The 24,450-nt window shown below is 43.5% G+C and overlaps 1 protein-coding gene across 1 annotated transcript in view; it reads right to left on the bottom strand.

The window, feature by feature from the left end:
* Positions 1–23,552, bottom strand: part of LOC115108233 (formin-like protein 2) — an 80,701-nt gene extending 57,149 nt beyond the window's left edge. The window contains 1 exon segment of the mRNA XM_065011980.1: positions 22,979–23,552. Coding sequence (XP_064868052.1) covers positions 22,979–23,092 — 114 coding nt within the window. The 5' untranslated portion in view covers positions 23,093–23,552.
* Between the last annotated feature and the right edge of the window lie 898 nt (positions 23,553–24,450).

The raw sequence follows: 24,450 nt of genomic DNA, 5'->3' as shown, positions 1-24,450 counted from the left end.
GTTCGGCTTTCCCTCATCGGAGGCTACGGGAGAAAGTGTGCGTGTATGGATGGGGTGTCGTTGACTGGTGAGAGGAAAGGAACAGCCTCACAACTCCACTTGACCCCCTCTCTCACCTACAAAATGGATGACCATCCTCAGTTCAGTAACATGCTCAATTTGTGGGCCAACTGAAGTGGCTTGTGGAGAACAGACTGCATCGCATGCCTAAATAGCCTAGGTATTGAGATAGAAACAACACTAATGGTTGTTTTATGAGCAGTGGGATACACATAGGCAGTAGTGTTATGTACGCCTAGACATTTGCTGACAAAATATTGGCCAATAAACTTTGACATGAACTTTATAGTCAAAATAAAATACGCCCAACGGGGATGTCATTGCACTACTCTTTAAATTGGCTCCCGGTGTTTTGAAGTAGCTTCCCGTTGTCAACACAATCCCAGTGTACAAAAAAAGCTGCGTTACACAAGTTAAAAAATAGTCTTGAACAAACTGAAAGGCAGAGATAGCTAATTCGGCAGAACGAAACATGAGTGTCATTTCTTGGCCTTCCCGGTTTGATTACCTGAGGTATTTTCTGTACACTGGGCTTTTCTTCCTCTTCAGCTTCTAAAAGGGTCTAACGTTTTCGCTAACATCTAGGCAATACATGGTCCGTTCAGTAGTAGCAAACCGCATTTGGTGTAAATGTGTCTTCTCTGAGGAAGAAAGATCAATCCAAGGTCACATTCGGCCTCGTGAAAACACAAGGGTCTGTGAAGACTTACTTCATACTACTGAATTGCAAAATCCCCCGCTGAGAATAGGAGCCCATTGGTGAAGGACCTTCTCCTTTTGAACTCCTGGCTAAGAACTAGAAGTGTGACGGATATCCGGCAACCCTGGCCCGCGTGGCACATAAAACGCACCATGTGGACAACCTTCATGAAATACACATTCTCTGTGTTTAAGCGGTGGACGGGAAATCCAGTCCCCTCCGTGCACCGCGAATGAGGACCTCCATTGACTAACGACTCCATCACCTTTAAATAAACAGCCCAGATGTTGATTTAAACTCAGTGTGCCATACAGACCACAGACACAGGGGACCGAGCAGGAGCTCTGCGCCAGCCTCCCATTACATGAGTCATACAGGCCAGGCAGACAGACAGACGGCACTTGGCTCAACTCTTACACCTCCCTGGAGGTCCAAGGAAAATGGCCTCCGACAGCTACAACAACAAAACAAACAAAAAACACGATTTCTTTCTTTCTTTTGCTTCATTTGCTGTCGTCACAGACCAGCAGAGAACCTTCACCGAACATGGGCTATGCCTTCACTTTGAGATAGGCTACGTCAATTAGGCTAATTCATTTCTCTGCTTGGAAGAGTGAGTCAAGCTTTTCAAAGGTGAAAAAAAATCTGAAACAGGGCATTGGATAAAAGCAGTATGCCAACTTCTTACATAGCCATGTGATTAGTCTATAAAAGAGCCAAATTGGGAACTTTGATCGCCAACCTTACTGAGCGCACTGGTAAATCATAGGAAAATGGCTGAGGTCCAGAAGGAAGTTCAACAGCGTCTTGTCTATTTCTGACAGGATTCATTAACCTCGTCTTCAAGAGGACAGTGACATCCTCAGTGTAGTTCCCCTCCAGAAAAACACCTGCAAGTCATGCAAATATGTCAAAAGGAATAAAACAAAACACCTATTGGGTAATGGAACTAATTAACTGGCCATGCAACATTCAACACATATATTTATTTGCTATATCAAGACAATCTAACCCTTAATAGAACTTCCAAAAATGCTTCATAGCATAGCTAGCCGGGCGCAGTACGAATCATTTAGACGCTCAGGTTCACTTTTTACACGGACAACAAATGATTGAGAAGATACAAAAAGTGTCTGCAATGCAGCAACTCTCCCCGCCCGCGTCCCCTCAGATCATTTCTTTGCCTTGATTGATAAGACCCAGGGGACTGTCTAACTACAATGAGGGATAGCGCATGCCGCTCTCTCCTCCTGCCCTCCTGCCACTGATCCAGGACCTGTCAGATGATCTTCTGGACTGCTGGGCCCTCCTACCCGCCTACAGTGCAATCATGAGATCCGGGCCCACATCCACTGCATGCAATCGTGTCAGGAGGATCCAGGGGGCTGTAGTATAGTTGTAGAATAGCTGTACTAATATTTTTGTACTATATATGTAGTATAGTTGTAGTATACCAGTAGTATTTTGTAATAGAGCTGTAGTATAGCTGTGGAATAGGACAGACTAGGAGAACGTACTGGAGGCTTTTCTGATCCTCATGGTTTGGCGAGATGGCTGTGCTCTTTGTTCAGCTGTCGCACAGACGCACACACAGCACTGAATCTGGGGCTGGAGTGGGCTCCTCTTCAGCCAGCCAGCCAGCCAGCCAGCCAGCCAGCCAGGCCTCTCCGCTTGACTTTCCCATACGACTCTATTTCCTCAGCGTTTCCTGAGCCGTGTATCCAGTCTGGTTTTCTCCGGTCCAGGGCCGACATGAGATGGCTTTCCCAGCCGAGGCGAAGGCAGAGTGGGTTGGATCAGCGCTGTGCTGCGCACACCAGACCAGACAGTGTGAGGGGATAAACCCACAAGAGAGGAGAATGTTGATGACACGACGCCCGCTAATCAAATTCCATTCTGTTGCATAGTAGAACAATCAAAGCTATCGGCTCGCATCTCTGTTGGCTTTTTGACTAAACAGCCTGTAGACCACAACATGCACTTTGATTCAGTAGAGAGTCAATTCCGGTATCGACGAGTTGACGTAGTAACAATAATCTAAGAGTTGCTCAACATTCAGGGGTTGACTGTGCGTGCCGTGTTCTCTCAGACGGTCAGACACACGTGGCTGCAACAGTCGGGTCATAATAGTGTGGATGACTGCCAGAGAGAGCCATCGGGCAGCACTTCGCTGTCCCTCCCACAGGAGTTCCCTCCAGTCTGGCCCTCCCTCCAGTAACCCAGTCTGTCTGAGTCTCCATGCCAAACCCAGCCAAGCGTCCTCCCCTCATTAGCACAGTGTGGCTCCATAATCCTCCAGTCTGAATTATGTGGGGGCACAGGTGTCCCTCGTCTGTCCTCAGATTAGCCGTGTAATCCCGAGGACCCCCCTGCCCGGCCCCTGGCTCTGCCCCTGACCTAGCCCAAAACAACCACCCACCATGACGGGATATGGCATACGTTTGGAGAGGTGTTCACAGGAATGTGAGCCGAAACAAATGTGGAGACATTTGCTGCAAGTCTGCTTCATCATAACATCGCAATGCTAATATGATTACTGTCGCCAACTTGGCGGCTTAATATTTTTCCACACATTTCAAGAATTTCAACATATAATGTAGGCTATATCCTCCTTTGTCTCAACTTCCATGGCCAGAACGTGCTCCCAGGTGAATAGGTGTCTGCCAGGGTGCTGTTCCAAACTGAATGCCGATGAGCCTAATACGCTACATAAACTGCTTCACTCAACAATAGAGCGCCTGAGTGTCCCTGTTTGAGAAAGAGTTACGTTTAGAAAATATCAGAATCAGAATACGAGACACATTGTTGAATGGATTAAAGTTGTCCATTTTTTTTTTTAAATTTTAAAGAACAAGAGCTCAAGTTGCGGAAGTGTGTCCGTCTCCACACTAGGTGGGAACCCATTTCAATCCCAATGAATAGAAGATCGTTTTGACACATACTTATGGTCCTGTGCGATTTGAAATCGACAACATCGATGACACTTTGCTTGAAATGGGGAGCGCACCTCGATGAAGTTCAGGACTGGTAGTTCCAATTTGTAAGTCGCTCTGGATAAGAGCGTCTGCTAAATGACTTAAATGTAATGTAAATGTAGTTCCAACCCTTCATCTTTTTCATCCTAATCTGCTTTGTTCTATTTCTACGTCATCCCAAAGACGCAGCACGACACAGCACCGCATAAGCAACCGTCTAACCGTGGTCATACATCAGCAGCATTATTTCTTAAGCCAGTTGGGTTAGGGGCTCATAACATGTTGGTCCAAACGATGGAAGGCTGACCAAGCAGTGATGCCTGATCTTTACGAAGGAGCTTTCTGAAGAAAAAAAAAACCTGCTATTTGTAGACTTCCTATCATACGAGTGGCTAAAATGTCTAGGCTAAGTTTGACGTTACTCTTGCATGCAGTCACCTTCATGAAGCCGAGAAGCATCCACCTCAGGATCTGATCACAGTGACCTGATCGGCACCCTGGAGCTTCGAGGCAGACTGCTCAGGCCCGGGGGTCTGCCTCTACTTTATCATATCAGATAGCCCAAAACATAGTAGTTTACTGCTGGATAAACAGGGCCAGTCTGGGAGCCATTAAGACTCTACCGTCAAGGCAGTGCGAGTCACATCCCAGGGAGGGAACATTCCTGACATGGTCCAAACCGTGGGTGGCAAGGCTTTCAACCGAGACACTGCTCACTCGTGACCGACCACGGCCATTTGGGTTTCATTTGGAGAAAGTGAAGACACTTTGTGATTTTTGACTGGGTTGTTAAGAGTGTAACTTGCAGGGGAAATGGCAACTTTTTTTTTTATATCCGTCAGTCACCTGGACACAGTTTTTGCCTGAAGTATTTGCCTCAGTATAGAACAAGCCTTTACTCAGCACATGGTTATAATCTATTGATAAAACTATCGGTTGAGATTTGGCGCAATGTATTAGTTTCTTATTTACTCTGAGTAGGTGGCAAATCAACACTACGCATCTTGGTCCGGTTCATCTTGGTCCTGTTCATCTAACCAGTTCTGATACCCCTCTAAGGGCGTCTGGTTTGAGTGTGGGCTACGGTTCAGACATAAGAACTGCTAAATAGTTTCTCTTTCAGGCACAACTGTGAGGACGGAAACCTAAAACATGCCGTCTCTTTTTTTCCCGGCTCGCTGATGTGGAAAACAGAGGATGGTACAGTAGCCGAAGGTAACCTCGCCACCTTACTGGCCCACTTGTTTTCAGAGCTGTCAAAGCTGGTTAGCCTCTACCTAGCTACATCAGTGCCTCCTTCAAACTGGTCTCGGCAGCACCGATAACAGTTCTGACAGTACCAAGGACCCCAGTTCTGACAGTACCAGGGACCCCAGTTCTGACAGTACCAGGGATCCCAGCTCTGACAGTACCAGGGACCCCAGTTCTGACAGTACCAGGGACCCCAGTTCTGACAGTACCAGGGATCCCAGCTCTGACAGTACCAGGGACCCCAGTTCTGACAGTGCCAGGGACCCCAGTTCTGACAGTGCCAGGGACCCCAGTTCTGACAGTACCAGGGACCCCAGTTCTGACAGTGCCAGGGACCCCAGTTCTGACAGTGCCAGGGACCCCAGTTCTGACAGTGCCAGGGACCCCAGTTCTGACAGTGCCAGGGACCCCAGTTCTGACAGTACCAGGGACCCCAGTTCTGACAAAGAGAACTGAATAACAGATAGAAGGCAAAGGACCCATTTAACCCTGTAAAACTAACGCCGTGATCAGGCCCACATCTGAGACGCTCATCTCTTCAACGGAGAACTCGGAGGAGTTCCTAACAAAGGTAGCCTAGTGGTTAAGAGCGTGGTGCCAGTAACCGAATGGTAGCTGGTTCGAACCCTGAGCCGACTAGGTGAAAAATCTGCCGATGTGCCATTGAGCAAGGCACTTAGCCCTCATTTCTCCTCTAAGGCACTCTGGATAAGATGACTAAAATGTCAATGTGAAATGGACACTGAGCTACAGGTACCCACGGTAGAAATATGCACCCGTATCACAAACACATCGAGAGGTTAGGCTCGCATATCAAAGCATGGGCCTAGTTATCTGGAAACTTAATACAAGAAAACTCAGCATTAGAGAAAAAAGTGGCCTATACGGAGTAATAAATTGTTTGAAGTATATCAACTAAAATAGGATCTTGACAGTGGATGTGCATGCTGTGGGAGGCCAGTCTTCAGTCCAATAAACCAGTAAAAACAGATTGCTGTAGTATTTGGAGCCTAAGGCGGTCACTGAGGCCTATATCAAACTCTGACAAGGCACGACCTCCCATTTTCACTGCAGATGTTGCTTCTGGCATGAGCTTACCCTACAAAACCCTCCTTTTACTCGGGCAGCTTCAAAAGGCAACAAATGTCTCAAGAGAACTTCGCCGGTCGGGTTGTGCATCAATCAGAACCGAGGGGAAAATTAGTCTGCAGAGCCTTCTCCAAAAGCCTAAATATTTTAGCATCCGTAGATCCGGATCTAATAACTATGATAAGAAGAACCCACTGGCCACAAAATAGTTGAATCAACGTTGTTTCAATGTAATTTGTCAACGTATTGTGACGTAGAATCTGTGGAAAATACATAGGATTTTTGTTGTTATGACCTGGATTGCAGTTGTTTTGAGGGTGAAATTTCAACCACGGGATTATGTCCTCATTATAACCTATTTGACATAGACAATCCATGCATTTAAAGTTATTAGATTTAGCCATATTCTTTAACTTCTTTAATTCCAGTTAGTCATTTGCAGACAAAGTTAAAGAATAGGACTACATCAAAATAAACTTTTAATAAAGTTTGATTTGATTTAGTCCTCTTCTTTGACGTTGATTCTTGGTTGAGATGGAGACGTGAATCCAACATATAAATGATTCATTTGTAGACAAGCTGGAATTTGCAGAGGTATGGAAAATGAAGGAAATATTTGCTTAAATGGTCTGGGATTATTTGATAGAGCCAGTCACCATTTTGTATACTGTCAGGAGTAAAAAAAAACTTTGATAGCATGTAAATCCTTGGAATCAAAATGGCAACACTAGACAACATAGCCTCTGGTGCCAGGACACAGATTCTAATTTATCTGAATGACCTCAGTGTAAAATGTTTTCTCCTGTTTTAAGAGAGCTTGAAGCATGGTTGGCTTTAATCACCCGGTTTAACTTCAGATAAAGTTCAGCTAGAACATAAAACAACTCAAAATGACAAAACAGAAAACACCAACACTTTTACATAAGACAGTCTAAACAGTGTCTCATATGGTGCCGTTTCAAACAGCTGTCACCTTGGACTGTGTACAGAACCACTCCATGAAGCAGTTTACTTCAGAGGCAGAGTAACAACCGTGAACCTCCTCTCCTATTGTTGTTGGGGCCTGTTGTTGTGCCAGTAGGGCTGGACTGGGCCACACTGAAGACTGGCTGTAACTGGCTGTGCTCAACATAAAGGAGCCAAGCTGGACCATGTCTAACTTGCCTCACCCTACACCTGCTCATTACGCTAGGGTACATCAACAGCTAAGAAAGAACCAATACAAAAGACTGCTGTTCTAGACTCAATCATTAAATCAAATAAAAAATGTAATCACATTATATTTGTCACCTGGGCCGAATACAACAGGTGTAGTAGACCTTACCGTGAAATGGTTACTTGCAAGCCCATAACCAACAATGCAGTTAAGAAAGAATTGACTAAATAAACTAACGTGAAATATATATATATATATATATATATATATATATATATATATAGATATATAAACTCAGCAAAAAAAAGAAACGTCCCTTTTTCAGGACCCTGTATTTCAAAGATCATTCGTAAAAATCCAAATAACTTCTCAGATCTTCATTGTAAAGGGTTTAAACACTGTTTCCCATGCATGTTCAATGAACCATAAACAATTAATGAACATGCACCTGTGGAACGATCGTTAATAGAGGTCGACCGATTATGATTTTTCAACGCTGATAACGATTATTGGAGGAACAAAAACTGATTTTTGTTTATAAATATTTTTAATAATGATAATTACAACAATACCGAATGAACAATGAACACTTTTATTTTCAGAGTCAGTAGAGAAAGGTATTTTTAGTGCCTACCGTGTCTATACATAAATAACATCTATTTAGTCTCAAATAAATAATTAAACATGTTCAATTTGGTTTAAATGACGCAAAAAAACAGTGTTGGAGAAAAAGGTAAAAGTGCAATATGCGCCATGTAAAAAAGCTAACGTTTAAGTTCCTTGCTCAGAACATGAGAACATATAAAAGCTGGTGTGTTTCCTTTTAACATGAGTCTTCAATATTCCCAGCTAAGGAGTTTTAGGTTGTAGTTATTATAGGATTATTTCTCTCTATACCATTTGTATTTCATAGACCTTTGACTATTGCATGTTCTTATAGGCACTATAGTATTGCCAGCCTAATCTCGGGAGTTGATAGGCTTGTCATAAACAGCGCTGTGCTTCATGCATTGCGAAAAGCTGCTGGCAAACAGAGGAAAGTGCAGTTTGAATGAATGCTTACGAGCCTGCTGCTACCTACCACCGCTCAGTCAGACTGCTCTATCAAATATCAAATCATAGACTTAATTATAATATAATAAACACACAGAAATACGAGCCTTAGGTCATTAATATGGTCAAATCCGGAAACTATCATTTCGAAAACAAAACATTTATTCTTTCAGTGAAATACGGAACCGTTCCGTGGCAACCCTAAGTCTAAATATTGCTGTTACATTGCACAACCTTCAATGTTATGCCATAATAAAGTAAAATTCTGGCAAAAATAATTACGTTCCTTGTTAGGAAGAAATGGTCTGACTCTGCTTACACTGAACGCAAGAGAAGTGACACAGTTTCGGTGTCCAAAAATGGCAATTACCGATTGTTATGAAAACTTGAAATTGGCCCTAATTAATCGGCCATAACCGGTTAATCTCTAGTCGTTAAGACACTAACAGTTTACAGATGGTAGGCAATTAAGGACACAGTTATGAAAACTTAGGACACTAAAAAGGCCTTTCTACTGACTCTGAAAAACACCAAAAGAAAGATGCCCAGGGTCCCACTCATCTGCGTGAACGTGCCTTAGCCATGCTGCAAGGAGGCATGAGGACTACAGATGTGTCCAGGGCAATACATTGCAATGTCCGTACTGTGAGACGCCTAAGAGAGCGCAACAGGGAGACAGGACGGACAGCTGATCGTCCTCGCAGTGGCAGACCACGTGTAACAACACCTGTACAGGATCGGTACATCCGATCATCACACCTGCGGGACAGGTACAGGATGGCAACAGCAACTGTCCGAGTTACACCAGGAACGCACAATCCCGCCATCAGTGCTCAGACTGTCCGCAATAGGCTGAGAGAGGCTGGACTGAGGGCTTGTAGGCCTGTTGTAAGGCAGGTCCTCACCAGACATCACCAGCAACAACGTCGCCTATGGGCCGTCGTTGGACCAGACAGCACTGGCAAAAAGTGCTCTTCGCTGACGAGTCACGGTTTTGTCTCACCAGGGGTGATTGTCGGATTCGCGTTTATCATCAAAGGAATGAGCGTTACACCGAGGCCTGTACTCTGAGGCGGGATCGATTTGGAGGTGGTGGGTCCGTCATGGTCTGGGGCGGTGTGTCACAGCATCATCGGACTGAGCTTGATGTCATTGCAGGCAATCTCAACGCTGTGCGATACAGGGATGACATCCTCCTCCCTCATGTGGTACCCTTCCTGCAGGCTCATCCTGACATGACCCTCCAGCATGACAATGCCACCAGCCTACTGCTTGTTCTGTGCGTGATTTCCTGCAAGACAGGAATGTCAGGGTTCTGCCATGGCCAGTGAAGAGCCCGGATCTCAATCCCATTAAGCACGTCTGGGACCTGTTGGATCGGCGGGTGAGGGCTAGGGCCATTCCCCCCAGAAATGTCCGGGAACTTGCAGGTGCCTTGGTGGAAGAGTGGTGTAACATCTCACAGCAAGAACTGGCAAATCTGGTGCAGTCCATTAGGAGGAGATGCACTGCAGTACTTAATACAGCTGGTGGCCACACCAGATACTGACGGTTACTTTTGATTTTGATCTCCCCCTTTGTTCAGGGACACATTATTACATTTCTATTAGTCACATGTCTGTGGAACTTGTTCAGTTTTTGTCTCAGTTGTTGAATCTTGTTATGTTCATACAAATATTTACACATGTTAAGTTTGCTGAAAATAAACGTAGTTGACATTGAGAGGATGTTTCTTTTTGTTGAGTTTATATCAAAAAGTAACACACAAAAAATGTGCGGGGGTACACGTTGTCAAGGTCATTTGAAAAGTGACTATGGATCGATAATAAACAGCAAGTAGCAGCAGTGTAAAAACAAAGAGGGGGGGGGGGGGGTCAATGTAAATAGTCCGGGTGGCCATTTGATTAATTGTTCAGCAGTCTTATTGGCTTGTGGGTAGAAGCTGTTAAGGAGCCTTTTGGTCCTAGACTGGGCACTTTACAAAAACAACTCAGCAGGACTGGTTAGGTCTAGAAGTTAGGTTTGAAAGAATGTGTGAGTGATTGAATTTACATCTATTTAAACTAATTCAAATTACTAGGCTATAGCTTAGGCTACAAGATTTGCTAACTTGGCCCAAGTCATTTATGCCTACCTATACAGTAGCCTAACTCTCTAACATCTCTACAGCCCACGCAAAAGCATGGTATAAAATTAGACATTATCCAAAACCACCGCCAAGGCGCAAATGCCCAAATTGAATTGAGCACACCAACAACAACAACGATTGCAGTCCCCAACGGTTTCGACCCAATGCTTCTTGCACACATCCAAAAGGCTGGTTCCCACACAACCAGATGATTCTGTGCCAGCGGAGGGAGCAAGGCTTTCAAGCTCTGCTGCCTGCCTGCAGTGTAGGCTTTAAAAAGCACATCACACACCACAGCAGCCTAAGACTTGTGACGGGTTTGAATGGCCAATGTGCCTCTCTGGCTGGATCACTAGCCCTACTACTTCTCACCAGTAACAGTTTAGTGTTCCTCGCTGCCACGGCTAATTAGGGACCTTAGTTCGGCAGCATCCTGGACGTCCGACACCACGTTGCCTGTTGCCTCTCAATCAATCCCCTGAACGCCCCAGCGCCCCCAGTGATGGGACGGAAGCAGCCCCAGCCTCAACGCTGTGGACGGAGCTGGCCCCTGGACCCGGAAGGAACAGCCACAAGCCTAGCTGCCTGTCGGGCCGGGGGTTTAGTGCCAGGCTCCATCCTCCTACAGAACAACGAGCTGCTTTGTTCCCCAGCAACTGTTAGCCCTCTGCTGCATAGAGAATACCCATTGTTCTGCTCTTTTAATGCAGAGTCAGCATGAAAAATGCAAAAAGAATGCTGGCTATTAATTTATTTCTTCTTCTTTTTTTTAAACTCTGTTTGCATTTCCTTTCTCAAAAGATATACTGAGTGGCCAAAGAGAAAGGTAGGACACTTTAAAAAGGCTAATTGAGAACACGCCTAGCTGGCTCGACCAAGGACTCTTGGATTGAGAAGAGAAAAAGAACTTTTCCAAACTGTAGCCCACGTTTACCAAAATGGAGCAATTCGCAGATCATGGCCCTTTGGCTGCCTTTAAGCAAAGCGGCTTATATGTAATCTGGTCAGACTATTGAGAAGTCTATAACAAAAGCTAAGCCCTTAGCCCCATATGGCATTTAAGCAAGTCCCAAAAACTGCCTCAAACTTCTCTGCCTCCCAGGCAAGCCAGGGTATACAGCAATGGCTAAATCAAGATGTGTCCGTGTTTTAACATGGTGAACACGATATTTCCATGAGAGGCCAGTGGTTACTTGAAGCAGAGGGAAAGCAACATAGGCCTAAAAGGCTACATTTCTGCTGCGTCGTGTCACCTTCCTGTGTTCCCATGTGAAGCATACACATTGCATGTGACTCACATACTCTCGGGTAGATTGATGATTTCCCAATGATTTAGATCAGGGACAGGTAACCGCTAGCCTTTTTTTAGGGCCGTGGATAAATTTTTCTTTAAAAAACGACGTTTTTAGGGAAATCAATCGGGGTCTCAACTTACTGTTGCGAGTTAGAATAGTAGAATACGCAAGGTACAATTTTGAAATGCGGTTGTATATCAGCAGTTTTTCTCTTATTATGTCGGCCAGCTATCTACACTTGTAGTTATCATGGTCGAATTACTGGACGGAGGGCGTCCCTTTGATCAACAACAACATTTAGCTTAGGGCCTCCAAAAGACTAGGGCTGGCTCTGACTGCATGTGGGGGTATGCAGACGTGCAAGCCACTGCAGCCCCTCTTGATGAGTTTAGATTTTGTTTGGTGGCCCCCATGCCCATCAAAGTTGCCCATCCCTGGTTTAGATAATAACCATCACAAGTAGGGGACTTTCTAAAGACACAAAAGCCATTTAGTTTTGACTCCCTTAACTGATTGGCTAATTGTTGGAGTCACGCTTGATGAGAAATGAAACACTGTTAAATCAGAGTTGAGAAACAAATTCAAATGTACATCACTTGCCCTTCAGGAGAAAATGTCAACCTTGTTATGTTTAGGAAACAGGGAAAAATATGATTTCAAAACCTTTAGTCTAGTGCGAGCCATCCCTTTAATTCTTTCATATGTCAAAACAGCCAACACTCATGTCATGGGTGCTATGGCAACCAGGTAAGAGCGTACAGACATGCTCCTGAGTGAAAGAGACTACTAAATGCCAAGCATGTTCCCATAAAAAGTCCACATTTTGTATGAAAACTGTGCCTTGCAGTGTAATGAGCAGTCTTCGTCTTCGTCATGCTTACAAAAACAGAGGGGCTAGCCAGTGATCAATGGAGGGACATGCAGTATGACAGAGCTCACTAGAAAATACAAGAAACTATGGCAATGCAAGCAAGGGACAGCAAGGGACAAAGCAAATACAGCAAGGGACAAAGCAGACTGTGCCGAAGGTTACATTAGATAGAAAAAGTATAATTGGCTACACTGTTCATGAAGTGACAAATAGGCACACATACAATACCAGTCAAAAGTTTGGAAACACCAACTCAATCAAGGGTTTTTCTTTATTTTTGATATTTTCTACATTGTGAAATAATAGGGAAGATATCAAAGGTATGAAATAACACATATGGGGCTAGCCAGTGATGGCAAACTTTTTTGAGATTCTTAAAAGTAGCCACTCTCTGCCTTGCCCTTGATGACAGCTTTGCACACTCTTGGCATTCTCTCAACCAGCTTCACCTGGAATGCTTTTCCAACAGTCTTGAAGGAGTTCCCACATATGCTGAGCACTTGTTGGCTGCTTTCCCTTCACTCTGTGGTCCAACTCATCCCAAACCATCTCAATAAGGTTGAGGTTGGGTGATTGTGGAGGCCAGGTCATCTGATGCAGCACTCCATCACTCTCCTTCTTGGAGGTGTGTTTTGGGTCATTGTCCTGTTGGGAAAAAAAGGATAGTCCTTCTAACCCCAAACCAGATGGGATGGCATATAGCTGCAGAATGCTATGGTAGCCATGCTGGTTTAAAGTGCATTGAATTCTAAATAAATCACTGACAGTGTCACCAGCAAAGCACCCCCACACCATCACACCTTCTCCATGCTTCATGGTGGGAACCACACATGCAGAGATCATTCATTCACCTACTCCGAACCTCAAAATCTCAAATTTGGACTCATCAGACCAAGCAAGTCTCTTCTTCTTATTGGTATCCTTTAGTAGTGGTTTCATTGCAGCAATTCGACCATGGAGACCTGATTCACGCTGTCTCCTCTGAACCGTTGATGTTGAGATGTCTCTGTTACTTGAACTCTGTGAAGCATTTATTTGGGTTGCAAGCTGAGGTGTAGTTAACTCTAATGAACTTGTCCTCTGCAGCAGAGGTAACTCTGGGTGCTTTCTTTCTTGTGGCGGTGTCACGCCCTGACCTTAGTTATCTTTGTTTTCTTTATTATTTGGTTAGGTCAGGGTGTGACAAGGGTGGTTTGTTTAGTTTTTGTATTGTCTAGGGTTTTTTGTATGTCTAGGGGTTTTTCTAGTCTAGGTGTTTATATGTCTATGGTTGCCTAGATTGGTTCTCAATCAGAGGCAGCTGTTTATCGTTGTCTCTGATTGGGAACCATATTTAGGTAGCCATATTCCTTGGTGGGTTGTTATTCCTTGTGGGTTGTTATTCTATGTTTAGTTGCCTGTTCTGCACTAGCCATATTGCTTCACGGTTTGTTGTTTTGTTTAGTTATGTTCAGTGTTCTCTCTTTAAATAAAGAGTTATGTTCGCTTACCATTTATTTTTTATTGTTCTGTTATTTTACCAGGTAAATTGACTGAGAACACGTTCTCATTTGCAGCAACGACCTGGGGAATAGTTACAGGGGAGAGGAGGGGGATTAATGAGCCAATTGTAAACTGGGGATTATTAGGTGAACATGATGGTTTGGGTTTGAGGGCCCGATTGGGAATTTAGCCAGGACACCGGGGTTAACACCCCTACTCTTACGATAAGTGCCATGGGATCTTTAATGACCTCAGAGATTCTGGACACCCGTTTTAATGTCCCATCCGAAAGACTGCACCCTACACAGGGCAGTGTCCCCAATCACTGCCCTGGGGCATTGGGATATTTTTTTAGACCAGAGGAAAGAGTGCCTCCTACTGGCCCTCCAACACCACTTCCAGCAGCATCTGGTCTCCCATCCAGGAACTGACCAGGACCAACCCTGCTTAGTTTCAGAAGCAAGCCAGCAGTGGTATGCAGGGTGGTATGCTGCTGACCATGCTGTGCCTTGGTCTCCCCTTTATGACGACCGTGACAGGCAGTCCCCATGAGTCAGTTTTATCATAGTGCCTGATGGCTCTTGTGACTGCGCTTGAAGAAACTTTCAAAGTTCTTGAAATTGGACGGATTGACTGACCTTCACGCATTAAAGTAATGATGGACTGTCGTTTCTCTTTGGTTATTTGAGCTGTTCTTGCCATAATATGGACTTGGTCTTTTATCAAGTAGGGCTATCGTCTGTATACCACCCCTACCTTGTCACAACACAAACGATTGGCTCAAATGCATTGAGAAGAAAAGAAAATCCACAAATTAACTTGTTAATTGAATTCTAGATGATCAAATAAAATTGTATTAGTCACATATGCCGAATACAACAGCCGTAGACCTTACAGTGAAATGCTTACTTACGAGCCCCTAACCACAATGCAGTTAAATATACATATTTCTTAAACGAATAAGGATAAGAAATACTAATTAATGAGCAGCAGTAAAATAACAATAGCAAGACTATATACAGGGGGCACCGGTACAGAGTCAATGTGCGGGGGCACCGATTAGTCAAGGTAATTGAGGTAATATGTACATGTAGGTAGAGTTATTAAAGTGACTATGCATAGATGATAACAACAGAGAGTAGCAGCGGTGTGAAAGGGGGGTAATGCAAATAGTCTGGGTAGCCATTTGATTAGATGTTCAGCAGTCTTATGGCTTGGGGGTAGAAGCTGTTGAGAAGCCTCTTGGACCTAGACTTGGCGCTCCGGTACCTCTAGCCGTGCGGTAGCAGAGACAACAATTTATAACTAGGGTGGCTGGAGTCTTTGACAATTTTTAGGGCCTTCCTCTGACACCACCTGGTATATAGGTCCTGGATGGCAGGAAGCTTTTCCCCAGTGATGTACTGGGCGATTCGCACTACACTCTGAAGTGCCTTGTGGTCAGAGGCCGAGCAGTTGCCATACCTGGCCCTCACACGGCCAGGGCTCTGATCTCCTCCCTATAGGCTGTCTCATCGTTGTCGGTGATCAGGCCTACTACTGTTGTGTCATCTGCAAACTTAATGAAGCTGGTTGAGAGAATGCCAAGCGTGTGCAAAGCTGTCATCAAGGCAAAAGGTGGCTACTTTGAAGAATCTCAAATATAAAATATATTTTGATTTGTTTAACACTTTTTTGGTTACTACATGATTCCATACAGTATGTGCTATTTCATAGTTTTGATGTCTTCACTACTATTCCATAATGTAGGAAATAGGCCAAATTAAGAAAAATCCTGAAATGAGGTAGGTGTCCAAACATTTTGCCTGGTAGTGTACATTGTCTGCTCATGTAGACCTCAAGTGCCATTCAACTGCAATGCTGTTAAGTGCAATGGATGGTGGGGCTCTTGAGCCACAATAGCTCTGGTTCAGGGAGTCGTTCGGTCGAACGACCGCGAGAGCACACCCGAACGACTCCCCGGACCAGAGCTAGAGCCACAATTGACGCGAATAGGAAAGGTGCTAAAACAAAGACTTATCAGCAGATACACTTCCAGTCAAGTGTAGTGGCTACAAGGAAGGTACTTTAGGCTACTTGAGGAGCTTGTCATGGAAAATGGATTCCAAGTTTCTTTTTTTACTATACTTATAGTATTTAACCACTGTAAACGGTATCCATTCAGTTTTGCTCATGTGGCCCACTTTCCTTTTTAAAGTGTTTAACTAGTTATATTTAAAAAATGGCGGAACAAGCAAAAAGTACACAACGCAAAAAAACAACGTTTTTTTTTAAATGTCCAGATTGTTCCATTGTTATTTACTCCTTAATTCACTCATTACCCTAAGGTTACTATTGTACATATTGTGGTGGTAGTGTGATGCTTTGGGGATGCTTTGCTGCCTCAGGACCTGGATGACTTGCCTTAATAGAAGGAACCCTGAATTCTGCTCTGTATCATATAATTCTACAGGAGAATGTCAGGCCATCCGTCTGTGAGCTGAAGCTGAAGCACAGCTGGGTCACGCCGCAAGAGAATGATGGAAAACACACAACAAGTCTACATGAAAACGGCAACAACAAAATGTTTTGGAAGTTTTGGAATGGCCTAGTCAAAGTCCAGCCCTAATCCCAATTAAGATGTTGTGGCAGGACTTAAAATGAGCAGTTCATGCTTGAAACCCCACAAATGTTGCTGAGTTAAAGCAGTTATGCATGAAAGAGTGGGCCAAAATTCCTTCGCAGCAACATGAGAGACTGATCAACAACTACAGGAGTCATTGCAGCTAAAGGTGGCACGACGAATTATTGAGTGTAAGGGAGCAATTACTATTTCACGCAGAGGCAATGGGTGTTGCATTACATTGTTCATGAAATAAATATAGAATTGTTGTGTTATTTGTTCACACTCAGGTTTCCTTGATCTAATGTTAGGTTTTGGTTGAAGATCTGATAATAATATTAACGATGTAGGCTATCACAAAAAATAATATCCCGATACTGTATTTATTTATTCTCCCCATCACTAATCAGACATGTGGCCTATTCACACAAAATATACATTTTTACAGCCAGGAAGTATTAAGAGAGAAAGGATTAGACTTACAAGTAAAAAACATGTTATTGGAAATGAAATTCCTACAATTTAATCAAATCTACATGGAAGATTACAAGTCTGTAGCCTAAGCTTATAATGGACGTTTACATTATACTTGTTTCTCTCCCTGGTCAAGGTCGTATGTGAAATACTTTGCCTTATCTTTGACGGAGGCCTTGCATGACAATTATGTCTAGTTTTAAATCTCAGCCGTCGCTTCAAGTCCCCTGCAGCAGCTGTATCAATGAAAGGCAATGTGCTTTGTCAGGGGAAACAGTTAGGCTTAGTGGAATCAGCCAGCAGCAAGCCTTGAATTTCCCAGGAAAAGCCTACCTGTAGTGCACTAAATCTGTTCTCAATGTTGACTCTATTCTTATGATTACAGTCCAAGTACAAATACACTCAGTGGACAGTTTATTAAGTACACCACTCATTCATGAAAATGGTTCGCTCCTACAGACAGTGAGTCACGTGGCCTGCTATATAAAGCAGACAGGCATTCGAGGCATTCAGTTACTGTTTGATTTTGAGCAACATTTTACCTTTATTTAACTAGGCAAGTCAGTTAAGAACAAATTCTTATTTTCAATGACGGCCTAGGAACAGTTAACTGCCTTGTTCAGGGGCAGAACGACAGATTTTTCCTTGTGAGCTCGGTGATTAGATCTTGCAACCTTTCGGTTACTGGCCCAACGCTCTAACCACAACACTACAAATAACATCCAGTCAGTGGCATTCCTGTGGGCTGATGGCAGAGTCAGGATTTGGCGTAAGCAGTATAACTCCATGACCACATCCTGCCAGTACAGGCTGGTGGCGGTGGTGTAATGGTGTGGGGAATGTTATCCTGGTACACGTCTGGTTCCTTGATACCAATTGAGCAACGTTTGAATGCCACAACCTGCCCCAAAGAATTCAGTCTGTTCTGGAGGCAAAGGGGGGTCCGACCGGGTACTAAATGGGCGTACCTAATAGATTGTAGACTGGGTGTATACAAATCCACTCAAATTGGGCTATTTATTAGCTAATGTAACAACATGTTAGTAGAGTAATAACAGTGTTACTACACTGCTACTAGCCAGCAGCATACCACCCTGCATAGCACTGCTGGCTTGCTTCTGAAGCTAAGCAGGGTTGGTCCTGGTCAGTCCTTGGATGGAAGACCAGATGCTGCTGGAAGTGGTGTTGGAGGGCCAGTAGGAGGCACTCTTTCCTCTGGTCTAAAAAAAATATCCCAATGCCCCAGGGCAGTGTGTAGGGTGCCGTCTTTCGGATGGGATGTTAAACGGGTGTCCCGACTCTCTGAGTCCATTAAAGATCCCATGGCACTTATCGTAAGAGTAGGGGTGTTAACCCTGGTGTCCTGGCTAAATTCCCAATCTGACCCTCAAACCATCATGGTCACCTAATAATCCCCAGTTTACAATTGGCTCATTCCTCCCCCTCCTCTCCCCTGTAACTATTCCCCAGGTCGTTGCTGCAAATGAGAACGTGTTCTCAGTCAACTTACCTGGTAAAAAAACAGATAAATAAAATAAAAAATTAAAATTGTGACCCCTAAACAGAATAAAGCTGAGTGCAACACATAGCCTAAAAAAAACACAGTTGTCAGCAGAGCATGGAGAGGTCAAATGCTTTCATATAGTCAAATCCCTCCCAACCCTGTTTACTCCACCTGGTTTCTCAATGTAGGAGTTAGTCAGGCCATAGCAGCTACCCTCTAGATGGCTAATGTTCAGATTAAGAGGGAGCTAAACATGTTCTAATTTTATTTTTAAATACATTTGGAAAATGAACTGTAAAGCCCAGTTCAGATACAACAGCCGACATGAAATGAGACGAGATAAAATGAGCTAGTTTGAGAATGTTGTGTTGTACAACTGGTTGACTAAAGACGGGGCAGGTGAGAGGTGCTGTTGAGCCCATTTCCATGGTAACGGTGTCTTTTAAAACGACAGATGAAACCTTGAAACAAAGTTGCCACTTGTTGTAGCAAGGTGCTTTAGCAAACTTGAGTGTCATGGAATACATGCACCAGAAACAGGGTACACTTTGTGACTAGTCAGATGAATGTCAGGAAACTAGGTTAGCTATGTGCAGCAAAATAGCTAGCTAGCTCTCTGTTTGGCTAGCTACCTACCTGGCTGAACACAGAGCATTAGTGCACTGTTCTTTGTTTGGCTAAATAAATCTGTCACGCTTGAGACTAAAGATTTGACATGTTGAGTCTTGGAAACTCCAGCCGACGAAATGAGACGTTCTAAAACTAGGCCGTTCAGATCATACAAACTCCTTAAAAACCGCTGTGTCGTGTCTCTTCTTATGTATCTGAACTAAGCTTAAGGGGCAATTCCAAAGCAAAAGAATGATGCTGACTCAAGATTTTTTAACTTTAAAATGTAGCTTATGTCAAACAAAAATCAGTGATTGCAAAGTTAAACAAACCATACGACTCTGCACAAGGACGACGTTTAACAATTTCCACTGAATATTTTACAAAAACAACATTTAATTTAAGAACAGTGCGGATGTAAAGTTTGATAACAGAATGACGGCACAAACAGCACAAACCGACATCCTGTTACCAAACTTTACATCTGCACTGTTCATAAAGTAAATGTGTTTTTGTAAAATCTTCAGTGGAAATTGTTAAAAGTCGTCCTTGTGCATAGAGTTGTATGGTTTATTGAACTTTACAATCATTGGTTTTTGTTTGAAATATATTTAAAAGTGTAAAATCTGAGTCTAGCATCATTCTGTTACCGTGGCTATTTAAAAGACCTTGTATAGGACGGCAGGTAGCCTAACGGTTAAGAGCATTGGGCCAGTAACCAAAAGGTCGCTGGTTTGAATACCTGAGCCGACTTAGGTGAAAAATCTGTCAATGTGCCCTTGAGCAAGCCACTTAAAAGAAAAGCACAGTTCTGAGCAAGGAACTTAAACGTTAGCTTTCTTAAGTGGCACATATTGCACTTTTACTTTCTTCTCCAACACTTTGTTTTTGCATTATTTAAACCAAATTGAACATGTTTCATTATTTATTTGAGGCTAAATTGATTTGATTGATGTATTATATTAAGTTAAAATAAGTGTTCATTCAGTATTGTTGTAATTGTCATTATTACAAATAAAAATCGGCCATTTAATCGGTAGCTGCTTTTTTTTTGGTCCTCCAATAATCGGTATCGGCGTGGAAAAAAATCATAATCGGTCGACCTCTAGTCAGGATGCTCTCGATGGTGCAGCTGTAGAAAATATCTGTTTTATTAAAGAAGTAGCCTGTTTTACAGAAGTCCTACTTACACTGATTAAAATGATTTTGTGCGTTGGTGAAGAAAAAAAATGGGCAGTGATAGCATCCAATCCGTGAATCCGTCATCCTCCTGCTGACGGCTCCTCCTGCTGACTGCTTGTTGCAGTTTAACCCATGCTTATCAATCAGTGAAGGATGCATGGTGGTTTTGGATCAATCATTGAGGGGCCCAATACAGTTTTTCAATCATTAGCCTTGCAGGCTGAAGTGACACACTCATCTGAGTCACACGCACACTCGGGCAATTCGTGGCGCCGCCGGCCAGCGGGCATTACTGACAATCAGCGGGGTTTAAATAGCAGTAAATAACGCTGTGCTGGTGATTAAAACACTAAACTCGCCCAAGGATCCAGTCTAGCTGGTACTCCTTCATTCTCACATCCATCCCTCTTCAGTGAGCGACTGATCGCTCCTGGTGCAACCAGACCCACTGTGTTATTTTAGCCTGTGCTTAAGGGATTCAACCAGTAGCATTAACTAATAGGATACGTTTAGAGTATGACTCATTAGTCCATCAATGACCTTTACAGGGGGAAATAAATACAGGTTATGAGCGTGTTGGGAAAAGCTTACCGACAACTAACAGTTTCAGTGAACTCAATGATACAGTATGCTTCCTATAGAGTCATAAAGTGGTTACATTTGGTTCCTCTAGCCTACTTCTTTAGTTGAAAAGGAGGCCAGGCAGGCAGGCGTTCAAGCCGGGCATTCCTTGGTGTTGCTCACAGATCATGAAAAGAAGCCAGGTTATCCTAAAAGCAGACGGGATTAGGAAGAAGCCTTCAATCCCCTGGTAGGCCGAGGCAGTGTGACGTCAACCCTGGCTGTGTCTCAAATGGCACTCTATTCCATAGTGCACTACTTTTGACTAGGGCCCATAGAGTTCTGGTCAAAAGTAGTGCATTATATAGGGAATAGGGTGCCATTTGGGATGTACAACCTTACGAAAAAAAAGATTGCTCTCAGAGTGCTGTATAACTGCAGTACACTGTAGTATAACTGTAGTTAGAATGCAGTAGAACTGCAGTAGGCTGCAATTACTGAGTCCAAAATAACACAGTCGACTGCAGTTACTGCACTTTTACTGCAGTTTCAGAACTGTTATCTTTTTTTTGTAAGGGCACCCCTCTGGCCAGAGGTCTGCTCCCTGCCTCCCTCTCCTCCGAAACATGCGGCAATTACACCCCAACGAGAACACTGTGACATGTATTAGTGACTCCCACAGTAAAAAAAAACAATTGCTCCATTAGGTAGCCTAATAACAGTCTAAATGGCTTGGGCCAGCACCAGTCAGCAAACAGAGTAACAGGTCATAGCCCAAGGCATAATACATTGGAAAACACAGAAACACAGAGTAAAACAGGTTTAGTTACAGTTTTTCCCTCTTAAATCAAACCGTACCTTCTGACAGGTACGGTTGCAGGAGCTCTGAAGTCACATGGCACTGCATAACCTTCTTAGTAGGTCTGTGTTGGGCTAATTGTGTTGCAGGCGACCAGGTCCCACAACACTCACCTAGCCACCTTGTAGCGGAGTATTAGGTCTGACTACAACCATGTCTGACCCACATCTACACGACCTCACAAAACCAGGCTTTACACCCCGGAGCCCTTCACTGATCTAACCCCCCATAATCTCTGAACAGGCTATGTTGTTGTTATGCTTGGTACGTAATGCCATGTTTTAGGATGCTGAAACATTGCAAATGTGTAGTATAGTAATCAATGCATGAATTAGCTTAAAGTACAGAAAATGGAAGATAAGATAAATTGAGCAGGATTAGCCTAAATCAACTAGCTAGGTTACTAATTTTGTCAAGACAGCTGGCTGTTCAATTGGTTATTTAGTATACACAGTTGGATAACATATCACATTTACAGAAGCAGCGTAGGTACAAGTAAACCTAGCCTTGAAATATACAGGCTGATAAACAAGCATTCTCACTGAACACCGAATGTCCCACTCAGAAAGGCATTTTCGAATTTGCAAGATAGGGCCGATGGGGCAAACAAACAGCTGTCCTACTTTAAATTGCTGAGGTTTACATATCAAATCAACCAGGGAGTCAACTTGCTGAGTAGAGTTCAGTTTCCTCCATGTATAACTTCACCGCTAAAACAAAGGTAATTGACTTCACAGACTACTAGATAGATACTTGGATTGTGTGCTTTTCGGATGAATTTGCGTGACAGATTTGGGTCACGTGGTTTTCTACCCTCTCCCATTGATTATTTGATGCGATCAATGAAAGAAGAAAAAAACGTGTCAAGTAAACCAAAGAAAAATGAAAAATAAATAAGATCAATTGTTGCAACGTCTATCTCATCGTGATATTCCAACTTAGCTTGCTACTGTAGCTAAACACAAACGGTGGAACATGGTTTGAGTTGAGAGGACGACTGAGCGGAGTAGCTAGGTAACGGTCGGACCAACACCGCTGCGGTGCCAGCTCAAAGTAAGAATGGCGCAAAGACAAATGGGAAACTTATCAGGGTTCGATAAGAAAGCACTTTGAATTTGTGAACATACCAAAACGATTGCGAATCTCTCCTCCAATTCGCCTGGCTGCGGCATAGGCAGCTTCAGAGGCATGTTATGTCCCCTGAAATCAGTTTGCTGGTCCATACTCCCTGCGTTCCCCATGTTTCAGCTTGTTTTTTTGTTTTTTGTTGCTGGATCACAACTACAACTACCTAACGTTACACCTTCCTCCTCGACTTCAGAAATCACAGCAAGTCAAAAAAACGAAACAAATGTACCCGCGCTAATGCCTCTTGTTTGCAAATGTTCGTGTGTTTATCCCAGCCTCGCCACTTTTAACAGAAAACACACGTGAGGAAATCAGCACACCACGATGGTTCCAAAGAGCCGACTCCTCGAGAAGCATTATAATGGAATGGGGGACTTTGTGGAAACTTGAATCGAAGCAACGACCGCGCAATATTTATAGGACCAACGGAATCTATCCATATCTTGCACAATTTCTGCTCCACTCCCATTTAGTTGTAATGGCGATGTGCATGATTCGGGTTTAGGAATCCCTGTCTGTGTAGCAAGCTAATCTCTGCAGTGCTGACCCAACGAATACAGTAAAGAGTCTAGTCTACTCATACGTCACCGATTACACCGCACACACACACACAATCACATCTCTACACAATGAGCCCTTTCAGAGACAAGCCTTCTACTTGGCTTTGCTAAAAGCGTAGTTAAGGAGACGATGTTGTGTAGCGTTGCATGCTGGTAGATGCAGACCCGTTCATGGTGTATAACCTGTGTATAACCTGTTTATAACAACCTTATTACAACCAATTTACCTCATCTAAAACACTAATTACAATAACACTAATCCAAGTCCAGTATTTAAGCCTCATAGCCCCGAAGAATTAGGATAGTTGGGAAATCTTCATTTACAGCCATTATAGATAGGCATAGGATAGAATATTCACTATACTGAAGGTTGAGAGAAAAAAGGCAAAACAATCTATTATGCCTACTTCTACTACTGAGTAGAATATATCAGATAATGTGTTGCTAACAGGGTGGAGTCCCATTGCTTTTGAGAGGATGACATCAGTTTAGGGAGAGTTTCCATGGAGAGCAGAGGTTCTCCAGATGCACAGTGGCAATATTGAACAACACAGCCTGATACAACAGAGCGTCAGTCATGTCATATTGGGGGTCAGCTGGCTATACACATCGCATCAGGGACACAATGCAGAGAGAGGCTGAACTCATACCATTAAATGCTCCAAATCGTGTTGTTGGCGACTTACACGTTCTGACATTCTCCTTCTCTGTTTGGTTTCTCGCCATTTTTTTACTGGCTTGATTACGTCAATCAAATACACTGTCACTGAGTCAGTTGATGAAAGTGACATTTTGGGCTACAAATATGGGCAAAGCATGAAGATACGCTGTTTCACATCTGTTAATGTCTGCTCTGGTCAACTGGAAGTGATGTTATTGTGAAATAGAAACCTCTAGAAGCAACAACAGCC

This window comes from Oncorhynchus nerka, linkage group LG3, assembly GCF_034236695.1.
Source record: "Oncorhynchus nerka isolate Pitt River linkage group LG3, Oner_Uvic_2.0, whole genome shotgun sequence".
NCBI classification, from domain to species: Eukaryota; Metazoa; Chordata; class Actinopteri; order Salmoniformes; family Salmonidae; genus Oncorhynchus; species Oncorhynchus nerka.
Note: the sequence above shows the minus strand (reverse complement) of the source record. Positions and strands in the feature narration are given on the sequence as shown.